The 18,281-nt window shown below is 38.3% G+C and overlaps 1 protein-coding gene across 3 annotated transcripts in view; it reads right to left on the reverse strand.

Moving 5' to 3' along the window:
* Nucleotides 1-16,212, reverse strand: part of PDCL2 (phosducin like 2) — a 36,849-nt gene extending 20,637 nt beyond the window's left edge. Inside the window, exons 1-3 of one of the 3 annotated variants that reach the window (XM_047719344.1) lie at nucleotides 16,032-16,212; nucleotides 1,097-1,217; nucleotides 456-546 (exon numbers count right to left, since the gene is read on the reverse strand). In XM_047719344.1, coding sequence (XP_047575300.1) covers nucleotides 456-546; nucleotides 1,097-1,217; nucleotides 16,032-16,037 — 218 coding nt within the window. In that variant the 5' untranslated portion in view covers nucleotides 16,038-16,212. Of the gene's footprint in view, nucleotides 1-455; nucleotides 547-1,096; nucleotides 1,218-15,683; nucleotides 15,796-15,823; nucleotides 15,947-16,031 lie in introns of those variants that run through there. The other 2 variants (XM_047719345.1, XM_047719346.1) reach the window with 2 other exon arrangements.
* Between the last annotated feature and the right edge of the window lie 2,069 nt (nucleotides 16,213-18,281).

The raw sequence follows: 18,281 nt of genomic DNA on the forward strand, positions 1-18,281 counted from the left end.
CACCTGACCAGTTCAGTTGGTAGAACATGTGACTTTTGATCTTGGGGTTGTGAGTTCAAGCCTCATGTTGGGTGTAAGGCTTACTTTAAAAAAAAAAAAAAAAAAGCGACAAAAAACTATAATGCTCATGGGGCAGCTGCATGGCTCAGTCAGTTAAGCATCTGCCTTCAGCTCGGGTCATGATCCTGGGGTCTTTGGATCAAGCCTTCCCCCACAAATCAGGCTCCCTTCATCAGTGAAGAGTCTGCTTCTCCCTCTTTCTCTGACCTTCCTGCTCGTGCTCTCTCTTTCTCTCAAATAAATGAATAAAATCTTAAAAAAAAACTAAAATGTTCTTAAAAACTCATTTTGTTCTTTTAAAAAATCTATTCCGTAGGAAAAATCAGATTTTTTTTGTTTTATTCTTATACTTTTCCATTCAAAAACTACTATGTTGCCCAAATAAATCACTGTACCTATATATTTCAATAGCTCTCATATCTTCTTCATCAAATTCATCTTCAGCTTCCTTTAACTGTGCAAGAGTCATCTTTTCATATGGTTTAACTAAAACAAAATAAATTATAGATAACTGAATTATATAAAAACCATTTTTTACTTTATAGCCACATGGCTAGAAAATACAATGTATAGATAAATGGAGATAAAGAATATCTTTAAAGTCGCAGGTTCTCCAATATATAAATCTATTTTCCAGCTGACTGCTTCAGCTTTGTTTAAAGTGTGAATTTCCCTCCAAATTCACAGAACTACCAAACTACATTTAAAGTAGATGTGAACATCAATTAGACCCCATAAATTTAGATTTCCCAAGTACTTGAAAATCTTGACAAATGAAAATCTTGATCAAAATTGAAGATAATCACAAGGTGAAGGAATATGGCAGAGAAAAGTCTCATTAGGTTAGATACCAGGACATTATAGCTCTGTTACTAACTAGCTTATGACATTTGACAGATCAATTAAAAATTTTATGTGTCAGCACCCTAATTTTAAAGAATGGGTGGGATTTCTAGTGTTCTTTCTCCCTCTAAGTTTATGAAATACACTTTCACTATCATTATCTCTATCCAGCCCACTAAATGCATAACTGTACCCATTGCTTCTTTCTGTAAACGTAAAACCATTTCTTCAATTTCATCTTTTGGCTCTTCTTTTGGAGGAAGAATGCCAAAATCTCTTAAAATTTCATTCCATTCTGTATCTTCATTTGGATCCTATTAAAAAAATAGAAAATCTATTAACATAATTGTACATTTAAATATGTGTATGTGAAATTGATATATAGCATTTTCAACGATGCAATTATTCAGGAGCTCTATATTAGACAATTAGTTTCAAAGACTAGAACAAAGTGGCCTACTTTATCCTCACTTCCCAGCACTAGCAGTACTACATACTTCAATAAATAGGATACATCCTCTACCCTCAAAATTATCCTGAGATGCTTAATAAAAAATCAATTTGGAACACATATATCAAATATTAATGAAGTAAACTCATAAATCGTGGAAAATTCTCTGATGACTACAGAAGGCAAACCAATTCACATCATGCACAAATACTGTTTTGTTTTTCTATATAGGCCTTTAAGACCTCCAGGTGAACATGCTTCTCTTTTCAACTGTATAGCTGCAAGGGGTTCTTACTCCCAGGCTAAATGTTATTAGAAGATAGGAACTTTTCCATATTTTAAGTTCTAATTATAGTTTCTTTCTAAAAGTTAACCTTGTTTTCCTTGTAAATTAGACTTTGATATTTTATTTGCTTCTTTTCCAGAAGTTGTAATATATTAACTGTTTTCTTTCTGGTCTGCTGAAAATTTTCTCTGGTATTTCCAGAAGAAGAGAGAACTTTTTATACATGAGGGAATACTGTGGCAAAGTATTTGATGGCCTTGAATGATCTCCACATTCTGGTATTCAAATCCTTCCACAGCCCCCTCTCCTTGATTATGGGTGGGAACTGTGACATACCTCTCACCAAAGGAACATGGCAAAGATGAAGAAATGTTATTTATGTGCTTATACTCCAGAACATTATAACTTAATTTATATATATATATATATATATATATATATATATATATATAGCTTAATTTTCAAATGATTTGAACTTTCCTAGATATCTTATTAATAATCTATAATTTAATTCTCTTAGGTTAGAGAACATACTTTGTTAAGATTTTGGTTTTTTTGAAATGTATTGACTTGTTTTATAACCCAGTATATGATGTATTTTTGTGAATGCTTAAAAAAAGTGTGTATTCTGCTGCCGATGGGTATATTTCTCTAAAAATCAAGAGATGGTTGACAGATTTGTTCAAATTTTCTATTTTGTTAGCAATTTTTATACTTAGTTGTTCTATCAATTACTAAGAGGAGAGGTATTAAAATCTCAAATTATGACTGTGGATTTGCTTTATATTTTAGAAGCCTAATTATTAGGCAAATACACACAGCTATATTTGTAATATCTTCTAGATTAATTTCTCCTATCATTATGAAATCTTCCTCTTTATTTCTAATAATAATCCTCTTTAAGTTTGTATTCTCTTAAAATTTAAATAATTTTTTGCATCATTTCTTTCAATTTTTTTAGCTGTCTTTCTTCACTTGTAGGATTCAAGGTACATGTATGTTAACCCATTTAATAATGTCTCCTCTGTTCATTAAATCTCTATCCACTTTTCTTGAATATTTTTTCTCTATTCTTCAAATGGACACTTTCTACTGATGCATCTTCAAGGTCACCTACTCTTCTGCTGACTCTGGTTTGCTGTGAAGCCTGTTTAATGAATTCTTTATTTCACTTGTTAATATTCTCAGTTCTAAAGCTTCCACTTGAGTATTTTATTACTCTATTTCTCTGCTAAGCTTCTTCATCTGTTAATTTTCCTTTATTCCTTAAAGATATTTACAATAGCTGTTTTAAATTCTTTGTTAACCTCAATATCTGGATAATCTTAGGATGTTTCTATTGATTGCTCCACTTTTTAATATAGATCATATTTTCATCTTCTCTTTTTGCTTATCTAATGATTTTGTACACTAGACATTGAGGATGACAGAGATTCATGATTCTGTTGTGTTGTTCCTCATAAATGTGCCAATTTTTATACTTTCGGGAAATTAACTTGGCTGGGCTCAACTGAAATGGTCAGCAGCTGGAACCTCAGATCTGTTCCGTTCTTTCACCTTCCAGTGGTGACTTTTTACAGGCTCCTCAGAGTATCCTATGTACATATGGAGTTTAGCTGACCAAGAGTTGGATGGATTTTACATATAGAATTTAAGGTTCCTTTCTACATTACTTTCCTTTCTGAGACTTCCCCACAATTCTCCACCACTCTAGTAGCCCAGTACTTTACCCTCCAACAACTCAATCATTTTCTATCTCCCTGTGACATTGATTGTAGAATGGCCTCAGGTACTCAACAATATCTAATCTTTTTTAACCTATTATGAAGGTTTTAAAGTAATCCACAAATTTGGGGTGCCTGAGTGGCTCAGTGGGTTGAAGACTCTGCCTTCGGCTCAGGTCATGATCCCAGGATCCTGGGATTGAGCCCCGAATTGGGCTCTCCGCACAGCGGGGAGCCTACTTCCTCCTCTCTCTCTCTGCCTGCTTCTTTGCCTACCGGTGATCTCTGTCAAATTTTTTTAAAAATCCACAAATTCACACTCCTTTTTGGAGAAGTGAAGTTTCATCCCACTCCCATTGAGTAGGCTGGACTCAGTGTCTCAATTCTAATAAACTGAAAACATGATGGAAGTGATACCTCGCGATTTCTGAGACTAAGTCAGAAAAGGCATTGCTGCCACTTTTTTCTCTCAATCTCTTTCATCTCTTGCTCTGGGGAAAACCAGCTGCCATGCTGTAAAGATGCTCAAGCATCCCGTGTTAGTCTGTGGGCTTGTGCTGCCTCAGCAGAATATAAGACTGGGTGGCTTAAATAGAATTTTATTTTCTCATAGTTCTGGAGACTGCAGGTCCCAGATCAAGGTACCAGGCAGGGTTAGTTTCTAGTGAGACACCTGGCTTGCAGGTGGCCACCTTCTTGCTGTATTAACACATGAACTTTCCTCTGTGCACAGAGAAAGACTGGGGAGTTGGCAAGGAGAGAACGCTCTCGTGTCCCTTACTCATTTTAGAAGGACACCAGTCCTTTTGGATTAGAAACCTACCTTTATGACTCCATTTAACCTTAACTACCTTCTTAAACATGCTATTTCTAAATATAGTCACATTTGGGGTTAGGGTTTCAACATATGAATTTTGGGGAGACACAGTTCATTCCATAAAACAGCCCTATTGAAAAGTTCAAATGGTGGGAAACTGAGGCCTCCTTCCAGCAGTCATGTGAGTGAGCCATGTTGGAAGCAGATTCTGCAGCCCCAGCTGATGTGCTAATGATAAATGCTTATTAGGTATTTTGAGCCACAGCCACCTGGCTAAGCCACTCACAAACTTCTGACCCGCAGAAACTTTCAGATAATAAATATTTGTTGTATTAAGCTGCTAGATTTGGGGCTATTTCATCACACCATAATAGATAACTAATATGCTTATTCATGCAGGGGCTTTTGTCTTAGTTTCTTTTTTTTAAACTTCTAGAAATCTTTATTAAAAAATAATCAGAGATGTAAAAAAAAAAAATTCCTGTTCCCCCATTTACCACAGCAGTATTCATAATAGCAAAACTTAGAAACTTTAGTATTCAGCAAAGAAATTAGAGGTCCATTCAGCTTTTTAATACAAGTATAGTTTCTATTTCTACAAGCTCCTTTCCATTCCTTTATCCATTCATTCTTTTTTTTTGTATTTTAATCAAAGTATTTCATTTTTCTGTTCATTCATTCATTAAAGATTTTAATTCCATTATAGTTACTATACAGTGCTAAATTAATTTCAGGCATACAATACAGTGATTCAGCAATTCTATATATTACTCACACTGCTCATCATGATAAGTATACTTTTTTTTTAAAAAGATTTTATTTATTTGACAGAGAGAGCAAAAGCAGGGGGAGAGGCAGAGGGAAAAGCAGGCTCCCCACTGAGCAAAGTCAGACATGGGGCTAAATCCCATGACTTGAGACAAAGGCAGACGCTTAACTTACGGAGCCACCCAGGTGCCCCATGATAAGTATACTCTTTTTTCCATCACCGATTTCATCGATCTCCTCATTCACCTTCCCGTCAGTAACTACCAGTTTGTTCTCTATAGTTAAAGTCTGGTTTTTGATTTGTCTTTTTTGTTTCTTTCTTCCACATATGAGTGAAATAATGTATTTGTCTTTCTTGGACTTAGTTCACTTAGTATTATACTCTTTAGAGCCATCCGTGTTGTTGCAAATGGCAAGATTTCATTCTTTTTTATGGCTGAGTAATATTCCCGTGTGTGTATATGTGTGTGTGTGTGTGTGTGTGTGTGTGTGTGCGCGCGCGCGCACGCGTGCACTCGTGTACATGTATCACATCTTCTTTATCCATTCATCCTTTGAGGGATACTTGGGCTGTTTGTTCATTCTTAATAGTTTCCCTATAAACTCATCTTTGTAATCTCACTTTCTATTTCTTTGAACAGTTAATGACAGGGATTTTGTATTGGGCAATTACAATCCTTAGGAATCTATATCTGTTATTTCTTGCCTTTGTTCAGCATTTGTAGTAGTCTTGTGTGATTATTTTGAGATCAATTTCTTCTAAAATGTGAGATCATATTTCTTTTAAAATGTGGGTGTTTTCTGGCTATACTGCAAATTTTCTTCAAAAAGGGTTTGCTTCATTGTTAACCAGGAGTACTGTTTCTCACTCACTAAACCTCTGATACCTCCCTAGAGGACTTTTGATAATGAAGAAAGTTTCTCCTGTAACTTCGATTGTTCCAAAGGTGAATGTGTTGCTTTGGTCTTCAGGCCTCAGGAAACCCTTCCTTGCTGCCTATACATCTTTAGTTTCTCTCCACCTCTCAGCTCTTTGCTGTTCCAGTCCTGAATCCTGCATCTGTTGATCTGACCCTGGTGACCCCTTACCCTGGATCCTGGATATTCCCACCCACAACATAGTCTTACCTCCCACTCAGGGCTCAACCCTCATTTGTCTGTTTGGAGTGGAGCAGCTCTGAGAGACCTCTATGAGAGCAGCAAGACTACACACAAGTTTTGTGGGTTTTTTTTTTTTTTAATTCAATTAGCCAATATACTGTACATCATTAATTTCAGATGTAGAGTTCAGTTAATCATCAGCTGCATATAACACCCAGTGCTCTTCACATCACGTGCCCTTAATGCCCATCACCCAGTTATCCCATCTCCTTACCCACCTCTCCTCCAACAACCCTTCGTTTACATACAAGTTTTTTTGCAGATTGTATTTGTTGTGGATTTTTTTTTGTGGATAGTGAGAGTTCCTCAAATCTCACAGTTACTTATAACTCAAAACAGAACTTCCTTTCCCCTTTTGTGGCTTATCCATCCATTTATGTTCAACTGTATCTACATGTTTTAGACGTATAAATAGCATATACTTAGGGGGTTTTGTTTTTAATCCAATCTAAAAGTCTCTAACTAGAGTGTAGATCCATTTACATTCTAGGTAAATAACAGATATATTAGGTTTAGAGCTACCACTTTATTTTGTGCTTCTCTGTTGGTCCTGTTTTATATTTATAATACATCAACTCCACATACCCCTTTTCCAACTTACATGTTACTGTCTTAGTTCAAGCTGCTGTAAAAATTTACTGTTGACTGTGGCTGATAAACAACAGAAATTTATTTTTCACAGTTCTAAAGGCTGTAAATCGGAGATCAGGATGCTAGCACGGTTGGGTCCTGGTGAAAGCCCTCTTCTGAGTTGCAGATGGCTGCCTTCTCCTTGCAGCATTTCATGGCTGAAAGACAGCAAGCTAGCTCTCTGGCCTCTTCTTCTTGTGGACAGTAATCCCATTCATGAGTAATTCCCACCCTCATGACCTGATTACCTTCCAAAGATTCCACCTCCAAATGCCATCACACTGGGGATATTTCAACATGAATTTTGGGAGAGGGGCCATAAGTTACCCTTATGTAACTCATTCTATTTCCATATTTTTTTTCTTAATAATACATTATCATCATTAATATTGCTGTTATAGTAGAACAGTATAGATTTACTCACATTACTTACTATCTTTTTCTTCCAATCCTTGTTGAATTTCAGACCATCCATGTGGAAACACACTCACTCTCAACCTTGAGAATTCCCCTTAGTCAAGACTTGCTAGGGCATTATTCTCTCAAATACCTTCAGCATGTTTTTATCTTGCTCTCTTTATAAAAATAATTTTTCTTTGCTCAGCCATAAAATATAATGAGATCTTGCCATTTGCAACAACATGGATAGACCTAGAGGCTATACTGCTAAGTGAAATAAGTCAATCAGAGGGACAAATACCGTATTATTTCATTTATATGTGGAATTTAAGAAACAAAACAAATGAACAAAGAAAAAAGAGACAAAAACAAAAACAAACAAAAAACAACCCAGATTCTTAAATACAGAGAACAAACTGGTAGTTGCCAGAGGGGTGGGAGGTGAGGGGATGGGTGAACTAGTAAAAGGGGATTAAGAGTACACTTATCTTTTTTTTTTTTTTAAGATTTTATTTATTTATTTGACAGACAGAGATCACAAGTAGGCAGAGAGGCAGGCAGAGAGAGAGGAAGGGAAGCAGGCTCCCTGCTGAGCAGAGAGCCCGATGCGGGACTCGATCCCAGGACCCTGGGATCATGACCTGAGCCGAAGGCAGCGGCTTTAACCCACTGAGCCACCCAGGCGCCCTGGAGTACACTTATCTTGATGAACACTGAAAAAATGTACAGAACTGTTGAATCATACTGCACACCAGAAGCTAATATATCACTGTAGATTTATTATACTTCAATAAAAAACAATAAAATAGAGTCCAACAAATCTGGAAGCCTAAAAATAATATTTCTGAGTATAGCTTTTTTTCTTCCTACACATTGTTCACTACTTTTTAGATCCACTGTTGAAAAATCAGTTGTTGATCTCTTATACTTTTGAAGATAATCTGTCTTTTCTTTGTTTGCCTGCATTTGACATTTTCTTTGTAGTTCTATGCAGGGTTCATGATGTATTTAGTTGTATATGTAAGTCCCAAGGGCAGGCTGCCTCAAGATGGGCCACTTTGGCACCCTGGTTATTTTAAATTAAAGTTAGTTAAGAAACAGACTTATGCAAGGACACTCAAGACTCTTCTGTCCCCCTGAAATCAGGAAATAAATCTTCCATGTGAAAAGTACCCTCCCTGCAACAGGAGGTAAAGAGACATCCTTATCACCAAAGATGGGAAATTTAGAGCCCAGAAGCCTGTATTAATAACCCTTGTTCTTTTTTACTAATTTACTACCATAGCCCAAATTCTGTTTAGAATTCCTTACTAACTGAAGTTCCCAAAGTTTTCTTTGATTTGTCAGTTCCTCACAGATTTACTGTCTCTATCTAGAAAGTATAAAAACTATCTGCCTCCATCATTTCTTTAAATCTCAGTATCATCGGGGCATCGGGGTGGCTCAGTGGGCCTTCAGCTCGGGTCATGTGATCGAGCCCCACATCGGGTTCTCTGCTCAGCAGGGAGCCTGCTTCCCCCTCTCTCTGCCTGCCTGTCTACTTGTGATCTCCTTCTCTCTGTCAAATAAATAAAATCTTAAAAAAAAAAAATCTCAGTATCATCATTGGGTCTCCATGTGCACATAATAAAACTTTGGTTTTTTCTCTTGTTACTCTATCTTACATAAATTTAATTTAGTCCAGCTGGAAGATTTTGAAGATAGAAAAGAATTTTTCCTTCCCTTCATGTACTTCTTTCATTTATCCTGTGTGGATTCACTGGGCTTTTAGAAATTGTAGAATGGTATCTTTTAAAAGTGCTGGAAAATTCAACTCTACAACTGAAATCCAACTTGAAATGCCAGATTTTTTCTTATTTATTAATTTTTGTATCTTTCCATATTTCCATACTGACCTGATAAACCTATCCACCGATAGTTTTTATTCCTTTTATTGTACATTTTCATTTCAAGACTTTTCATTTAGCTCTTTACCACAAATTTTTACTATGTCAAATGTAAATAATATGAATTTACTACCTTAACCATTTTTGAAAGATACACTTTAGTGGCATTAAGTACCTTCACCCTGTGATACAATGATCACCATTATTCATCTCCAGAATGTTTCATCATCCCAAAATGAAATTCTGTACCTATTAAACAATAGCTCCCCATTCCTGAGCTGTACCCTAGCCTTGGTAACCACTATTTTACTTTCTGTCTCTAAGAATTTGACTCTCCTAGTTTACCTCAGATGAGTGGAATCATACAGTATTTGTCCTCTTGTGACTGGTGTATTTCCTTTGGCATGTTTTCAAAGATCACCCATGTGGAAACATGTATCAGAATCTCCTTCCCTTGTAAGTCTGAATAATATTCTATTTTAAATACACCCCACAGTTTATCCATTCATTCACTGATGGACATTTGGGTTGTTTCCAATATCGATGTACAAGTATGTTTGAGTCCTTTTCAAATCTATTGACTATATACCTAGGAGTGGAATTGCTGGATCAAATGATAATTCTACATGTAACTTTTTGGGGAACTACCCTAATGTTTTCCACAGCAGTTGCACTATTTTACATTCCCTCCAGCAAACCCACAAGATTTAAATTTCTCCACATCCTCATCAACACTTGCGTTTTCTGTTTTGATAATGTTATAAGTGTGGCCTCTGATTGGGAATTTTATTTTTATGTTTTAAAAGATTTATTTATTTTGGATAGAACATGTCACAAGCAGGAGGCAGAAAGAGAGAGAAACCCAGGCAGACTCTGCACTGAGCATGGAGCTTGATATGGGGCTTAATCTCATGACTCTGAGATCATGACTTAACCAAAACGAAGATTCAGTCAGATGCTTAACTTATTATGCCACCAGGTGCCCCTATTTATTTTTATTTTTAAACTTTTTTTTTTTTTTTTTTTACCATACTCTACACCCAATGTGGGCTTGAAGTCACAACCCCAAGATCAAGTCACAGGTTCTACTGACTAAGCTAGTTAGGTACCCCTGTGATTCTGACTTAAGAGTTCTCTAACAATTAATGATATTGAGCAGCTTTTTATGTGCTTATCGGCCGTTTGTATATCTTCTTTGAAGAGATATATATTCAAATTCTTTGCCAATTTTTAATTTTTATTTATTTTTAAAATTTCTTTTCAGTGTTCCAGAATTCATTGTTTATGCACCACACCCAGTGCTCCATGCAATACATGCCCACCATAATACCCACCACCAGGCTCACCCAACTTCCCACCCCCCCACCCCTCCAAAACCCTCAGATTGTTTTTCAGAGTACACAGTCTCTCATGGTTCATCTCCCCCTCTAATTTCCCCCAACTCCCTTCTCCTCTCCAGCTCCCCATGTCCTCCGTGTTACTCCTTATGCTCCACAAATAAGCGAAACCATATGAAATTGACTCTCTCTGCTTGACTTATTTCACTCAGCATAATCTCTTCCAGTCCCGTCCATGTTGCTACAAAAGTTGGGTATTCATCCTTTCTGATGGAGGCATAATACTCCATAGTGTATATGGACCACATCTTCCTTATCCATTCATCCGTTGAAGGGCATCTTGGTTCCTTCCACAGTTTGGCGACCGTGGCCATTGCTGCTATAAACATTGGGGTACAGATGGCCCTTCTTTTCACTACATCTGTATCTTTGGAGTAAATACCCAGTAGTGCAATTGCAGGGTCATAGGGAAGCTCTATTTTTAATTTCTTAAGGAATCTCCACACTGTTTTCCAAAGTGGCTGCACCAACTTGCATTCCCACCAACAGTGGAAGAGGGTTCCCCTTTCTCCACATCTTCTCCAACACAACATTTACTGTCTTGTTAATTTTGACCAGTCTAACTGGTGTAAGGTGGTATCTCAATGTGGTTTTGATTGAATCTCCATGATGGTGATGAACATTTTTTATATGTCTGTTAGCTATTTGTATGTCTTCATTGGAGAAGTGTCTGTTCATGTCTTCTGCCCATTTTTGACATGATTATCTGTTTTGTGTGTGTTGAGTTTGAGGAGTTCTTTATAGATCCTGGATAACAGCGCTTTGACTGTATTGTCATTTGCGAATATCTTCTCCCATTCCGTGGATTGCCCCTTTGTTTTGTTGACTGTTTCCTTTGCTGTGCAGACGCTTTGCCCATTTTAAAAAATCTTTGGTTTTTGTTTTTGAATAAAGACAATTGTTTAAGAGCAGTTTTAGGTTTACAACAAAATTGAGAGGAAGGTACAGGGATTTCCCATATACCCTTGTACCCACATATGCATAGCCTTGCCCATTAACAATATCCTTCACCAGAGTGGTAACTTTGTTTAAAGCAAATTCTTCACAGGTGTCACAATAAGGGGCACCTGGCTGGTTCAGTCAGTTAGGCATCTGCCTTTGGCTAGGGCTGTGATCCCAGGGTCCTGAGATCAAGCCCCAAGTCAGGGTACCTGCTCCGCAGGAAGTCTGCTTGCCTCTCTCTCTGTCTGTTGCTCCCCCTGCTTGTGCTCTCTCTCTAGCAAATAAATAAAATCTTTAATAAATAAGATGTTGATTCAACATTTTTTAAGAAGCCAAAATAAACAGCAACAATTTTTTTTTATTTTATTAAGACTTTATTTTTTAAACAGTTTTAGGTTCACAGCAAAACTCAATGGAAGATACAGTGATTTCCCATATACCTCTGCCCCACATATGCACAGCTGCTACCACTACCAACATCCTCCACCAGAATAACACATTTTTCACAAGTGGTGAACCTACATCGGCACATCATACTCACCCAAAGTCTACAGTGTACATTGTGGTTTCTCTCTGGGTGTATATTCTATGAGCTTGGGAAAATGCATGATGACATGTATTCATTGTTATGGTACCATACAGTGTATTTTCCCTACACTAAAAATCCTCTGTGCTCTGCCTATTCATCCTTCCCCCCTTCTTTTTTTTCCCCCATTTTTAAATTGGGTTGTCTTTTTATTGTTGGAATTTTTTAAATTAACATATAATGTATTATTTGCTTCAGGGATACAGGTCTGTGAATCATCAGTCTTACACAATTCACAGCCTTCACCATAGCACATATCCTCCCCAATATCCATACCAAGCCACCCTATCCCTGCCCCTCCACACCACCTCCAGCAAACCCTCAGTTTATTCCTGAGATTTAGAGTCTCTTATGGTTTGTCTCCCTCCCTGGTCCCATCTGTTTCATTTTTTCCCTCCCTACCCCCCACACCCCCCTGCCCTCCTTCTCAGATTCCTCATATCAGAGAGATCCAACAATTGTCTTTCTCTGATTGACTTCTTTCGCTTAGCATAATACCCTCTAGTTCCATCCACATTGTTGCAAATGCCAGGATTTTGTTTTTTGATGACTGCATAGTATTCCATTGTATATATATACCACATCTTCTTTATCTGTTGATGGACATCTAGGTTCTTTCCATAGTTTGGCTATTGTCCTTCCCCCCCCTTTCAACCAGTTATCTTTTGAATGTCTCCATAGTTTTCCAAAGTGGTATATAGTTGGAATCAGACAGTTTATGGTCTTCTCAGATAGATTTCTTTCACTTAGTAATATGCATTTAAGGTTCCTCTATGTCTTTTCATGGTTTGATAACTCATTTCTTTTAAGCACTAAATAATGTTCTATTTCTGAATATACCACATTTGTTTAATTTATCCATTCACCTACTAAAGGACATCTTGGTTGCTTCCAAGTTTTGACAATATGAATAAAGCTGCTATTAACACCCAAGGGCAGGTTTTTGTGTGGATGTTAACTTTTCAACTCTTTTGGGTAAATACCAAGGAATGTGATTGCTGGATTGAATGATAATTGAATGCACTGAATGAATGCACTGAATTGAATGCATTGAATGATAACTGAATGCATTCCCACCAGCCATAAATGAGAGTCCTCATTCCTCCACACCTTGGCCAGCATTTGATGCTGTCAGTGCTCCAGATTTTGGCCATTCTAAAAGGCATGCAGTGGTTTCTTACTGTTTTAATTTTTATTTTTTTTAAAGATTTTATTTATTGGGGCACCTGGGTGGCTCAGTGGGTTAAAGCCTCTGCCTTCAGCTCAGATCATGATCCCAGGGTCCTGGGATCGGGCCGAGCCCCGCATTGGGCTCTCTGCTCCATGGAGAGCCTGCTTCCTCCTCTCCCTCTGCCTACTTGTGATCTCTGTCTGCCAAATAAATAAATAGAGAAATAGAGCACAAGTGGAGGGAGCAGTAGGCAGAGCGAGAGGGAGACACAGGCTCCTCACTGGGGTGGGGTGGCGGGGGAGCCTGATGCAGGGCTCAATCCTGAAACCCCAGGATCATAACCTGAGCCAAAGACAGACACTTAACCGAGCCAACCAGATGTCCCTATTCCTAAATATCTTGTTCTTTCTGATGTAAATATATAGGGGATTGCTTTCTTAATTTTCTTTTGGATTATTCATTGTAGTGTATAGGTGTATTTTAATCAAATTTTTAAACTCACTACTCCCTGCAGATAATTTCAGTCTAGGCTTTTACTTTTTAAACTAAGAAACATAATTGTTTTATAACCTGCTTCTGATCATTCTAGCAAAAGTCTTCTGTTTGTTCATGTTCATGGTGCTCTGTTTCCTTTATGTGCTTACTTTTGACTGATTTCTGTTTGAAGTCCTTGAGAACTTACCTGAGGGAATTCTCTGAGGCCTAAGATAAAGATATCTCCTACACAGAGGATTTTTTATTTCTTTCAGGCATTATGGGCAGTAAGTATATAACTAATATATACCAATTCATAATATGAGTCTCACTAGACCACCTAGACAATATGCCTTAGGTTGTAATCTATGTGAGAGCTGCCATGGGCCACAACTTCTTGGGGACAGGTATTATTCCTTTTCTTTTTCTCCCCCTTCCACTAAGCATCAAGACAACCTTCTCTGAGTTCTCCTATACATGAGTTTATCTCTTGTTCCTATTCCTATTAGTTAGTCTTCCACTCTTTGGTGGTCCATACTCCTTTGCCTCCTTCTCACCCTGTGATTACACCCACGATCAACACACAGACTGCTAATGCCTTCGTGGTAAAAGTGGCTTTGGAACTGTGGAAATCCATTTACCTGGTTTTCCAATTTCCCTTCAGTTTCTGTCTCCTAGTTTCTTACTATCATATCATCTCTTTGACGCTTTAAAGGAAATATGTTTTACATGCTAGCCCCCATTTTGACTTGTATGCACAGAAGAGCAGCTCATTATCATCAGAAATTCCCAGCACTACCTTTTTAAAAAAACTCCTTCTGCACCTGACATCCCCTACCACCTTCTCCTTCATCCTTCGCAGTTAAACTTCTTGAAACAATTGTCTACATAAGCTGTAATCACTCCCATATCCCATTAACTCTTCAATCCACTCCCAAGTTTGCTTCCAATTCTTTCAAAAGTGCTCTGCCTAATCACCTCAAGCTTCATGTTGTTCATTTCAATGGATATTCACTGTATTTGATCTCTGAAGCAGAACTGGAGAGACACTGTCATTCCTTTCTTGTTAAAATGACCTTTCTTGATACTCATGATACCACTTTCTTATGGTTTTATTTATACCTTCTCTGCTCTTCTTTAACTGATCTAGGAGTTCAGTGCAATGGAATTTAACAGTAAAGGCTCCCGAATCTATTCTTTCCTTCACTTTTAGAAATTATCTATGAAATTTTATCCAATAGAAATAGGTACCACAATCTATTTGTTAAAACTATTATGGCAAATAGTTACATCTGTTTCCCTCTTATTCCCTCACAGTAAACTCTTTCAGAATAAGTCCAAAACTAAACATAAACACTGAATTACTGACTGCTGAATAAATCAATGAATAAATGAACAAAAGCTAATGGGCTATTAACTTCACTCTCAATCATATGTGGCCTATTTCTTGAAGAGAGGTATAAATACAGACAAATTTGCAACTTTTTACAGACTGGACAAAATGTACTTGCTAGGAATCTATTATTAACACCAAAGGACAATCCATTAAAAATTATATTAACTGGGGCTCTTGGATGGCTCAGGTCATGGTTTCAGGGTCCTGGGATGGAGCCCCACATCAGGCTCTCTGCTCAGCAGGGAGCCTGCTTCCCCCCCCTCTCTGCCTGCCTCTCTGCCTACTTGTGATCTCTCTCTCTGTCAAATAAATAAAATCTTAAAAAAAAATTATATGTAACATATTCAAAATATCTTATTGAATTATGCAGTATATGCAAGTAAAAAATAAATATGTAAAACAAGAAAAATCACAGTGGTTTTCATCTGGGGAGCAGGTGGGAAGAGCTGTTTCCGAAAGTCACCAAGGGAACTTTTACCCTGGTAAAAGAAGAAACGAAGACACAGGCTTCCGATTAATAAGGAAGCTTTACACAGAGGAGCCTCCTTCTGAGGAACACAGGGAAGCCTAACAGAGCTTTCGCAATCAGGTAGGAGAAACTGAGAAACTCCACGGACAGTTGGTCTCTCTCAAGACAATGCGGCTGCTGGGTTTCCGTTAGGATCTTGTTATAAGGCACGAGAGCAGAGGACTTACACTGCGTCACACGGAGGCTGAAGTTGCTGGTCTAGTTCTCAAGTCAGAAACAGTCCAGCAGTTGAGCTCCAAGGACTCGGGTGTGAAACACAACAACTCCCGCAACAACTCCGAATGCTTCGCCCCACAGACAAACCTGTCTTGAGCGCTGAAAAATGGCGTTCTCCTGGAGTCAGTTCGGACTTGACTGAACTGACTGAACTGACCTGAAACCTCGACTGAGACGCACGCAAACTTTAGCTCGTACCAGAACAAATGTTAGAACAAATGTTAGAACCCACCCGTTGTGAACCGCCCCCCGCCCCGCCCTGGAGGCCCAGCGGGTGACTCCCCTGGGTGCCCACCTGCATGGTGTTCCCCTTTGCCCCTTGCGTGCCGGCGTCGTCCTGCCCCTGGCGACGAACTCCTGACTCACATCGAAATCTCCTTCTAGGTGGAGGCGAGCGGGGCCGCAAGCCTAGTGGTTTCCACCGCCCAAGGGGAGGGGGAGGGGAGAACAAGGACCTCCTACGCACGCACGTGCGCTTGCGCAGCTCTGTTGCCAGTCAACGTGGAGGCGGGAGCTGGGGTTTAGCTGTGCGTACCGAAGCGCCAGTTAGGGGGCATCTCTCCTAAGTGGTATCTCACCTGTTCGCAGTCTTCGGCTGGTGCTTGTACTCTTCCCACCTTTCCTTCCGCCACCACCAAATCACCAAGTTGTTTCTGAGCCTCTGGCACCCTTCAACCCCTGAGCACCGTCTTCACAGAGAAATAACAAAATCCTGGGGAGAGAACCTTCCAGAGGAAGGCTTCTTAACCTGGAGCCCATAGCCTACAGCCCCAATTGTACATAATTTTGTTTTATATGTACATTTGTTGGTTGGGGAAGGAGGGAGGGATTGGGGGTTTAGGACCAGAGATTTCATCAGATTCTCAAATGGTTTGCCTCCGCCATCTTAAAAACCCACTGCCTTCGAAGACAGGAGCTCTGGCTTTAGGTAGGAAACCTAGACAGTCGGGTTCCTTGGTGGTTGGGTTAAGGAAAGGATGTTTACTGGGAGCTGCCAGGAATGTGAGGAAAACATTTGATATTATCACCAAATAAGGTTATATACATGGTCACAGGGGATACTGATAGGATTTAGCAAAGAATCAAAAAATGTTTTTTTAAACTTGGGTTCAGTATTAGACCTCTTCATGTGTAGTGCCCATTTAATATGTAATACAAATCCTGTACTCCTGGTAGCCTATATATTTTGTTGTGTTTGTATATTAAATATTAATTTGTTAAATATAAAATATTTTAAAACAACCCACAATTTTTGTAAACCATGTTTTGGTATTTTTTTGCTTCCTTTTTTTTTTTCTTTTTTCTTTTTTTTTTTTAATATCCTGGGATCCCTGAGAAATGTAAATGACCTAAGTCTCTCTGTATTTTTAAGAGGCTCTGGGAACTACTGCTTAAATTAATATTTGACTCCTTTTTATTTTGACAATCCAAAATCCAAGCTAGTTGAATTACTACTGTGTGTAGCACCAGCTAATGTTGCTCTATATATTTGTGGCTTTAGAGCAGGAGACCTCGATCCTCTCAAGTCCCCATCTTTCAAAGCAATTCGTTTTTTAAATTTTTTGTATTCTTCTTCCTTCTTTCCTTACATTCTTCGCACAGGCTGACAAGAAGTGAAATTCAGGGACTTTGTTAGTAAAAGGCATAATTTAAGCTGTAGTTATTGGTCAGCATTAGTAAGATAAAGCTTTGTGAGGTCCTCTACCCTGAAGAATTTAAGACAATCCTATCCACTCTAGAGCCAACCTCCTCTAATCAGGCAGCCTGCTTGGTGGTAGAGGGAGGTTATCCAAGAGCGGGGTCAGAAGGGAAAAATCCAGGGGAACCTGAAGGCAGGTAATCTCAGCATCCATCTGAAGTTAGTTCTGTGTCCAATAAACACTGATTTGATGTAAAAAGTTTTCCAGGTGTGTTCATGATCCTCTGCTAGTGAGATTTTCTTTCTGGTAATGGACAAGACTGGTTGTCTTTCAGATGTTGCAGGGTGAAATGACTAATTTTAAAATAAATTGAACACTACCAGTTGGTAGAAAAAGCTAACTCTCTTGATACGTTTGTAGCACTCAGACATCTCTTTTATAATAGATAAATCAGAACTTGCTTATTGGACTATTTGGATGGATCATGGCCAAATTCTCCAACTAGTGTAGGTTCAGTTGCTAGTCACATTCTAAGATAGTTAGCTACTGGACACTAAGGTATTTATAAGAGCTGGTGATTTTGTCACTGATGAAATCCAAACAGGATGAACTAAAATAGCTCATTAAAACTCAACTCTCTTCTGAGTGTCTTTAACAAAAATAACAAAAGAACACGTATGTCGGTGCAGTTGACCCTGAACCACGCAGGAGTTGGGAGGACCCCCTGGAGAAAATCCCCCAAACTTAACTGCTAATAGCCTACTGTTGACCAGAACCCTTACTAATAACATAGTCGATGAGCACAAATTTTTTATGTTATATGTACTGCATGCTGTATTTTTACAATAAAGTAAGCTAGAGAGAAGAAAATGTTACCAACAAAATAGTAATAGGAAATAGGGGTA

This window comes from Lutra lutra, chromosome 2 (genome assembly GCF_902655055.1).
Source record: "Lutra lutra chromosome 2, mLutLut1.2, whole genome shotgun sequence".
NCBI lineage: Eukaryota > Metazoa > Chordata > Mammalia > Carnivora > Mustelidae > Lutra > Lutra lutra.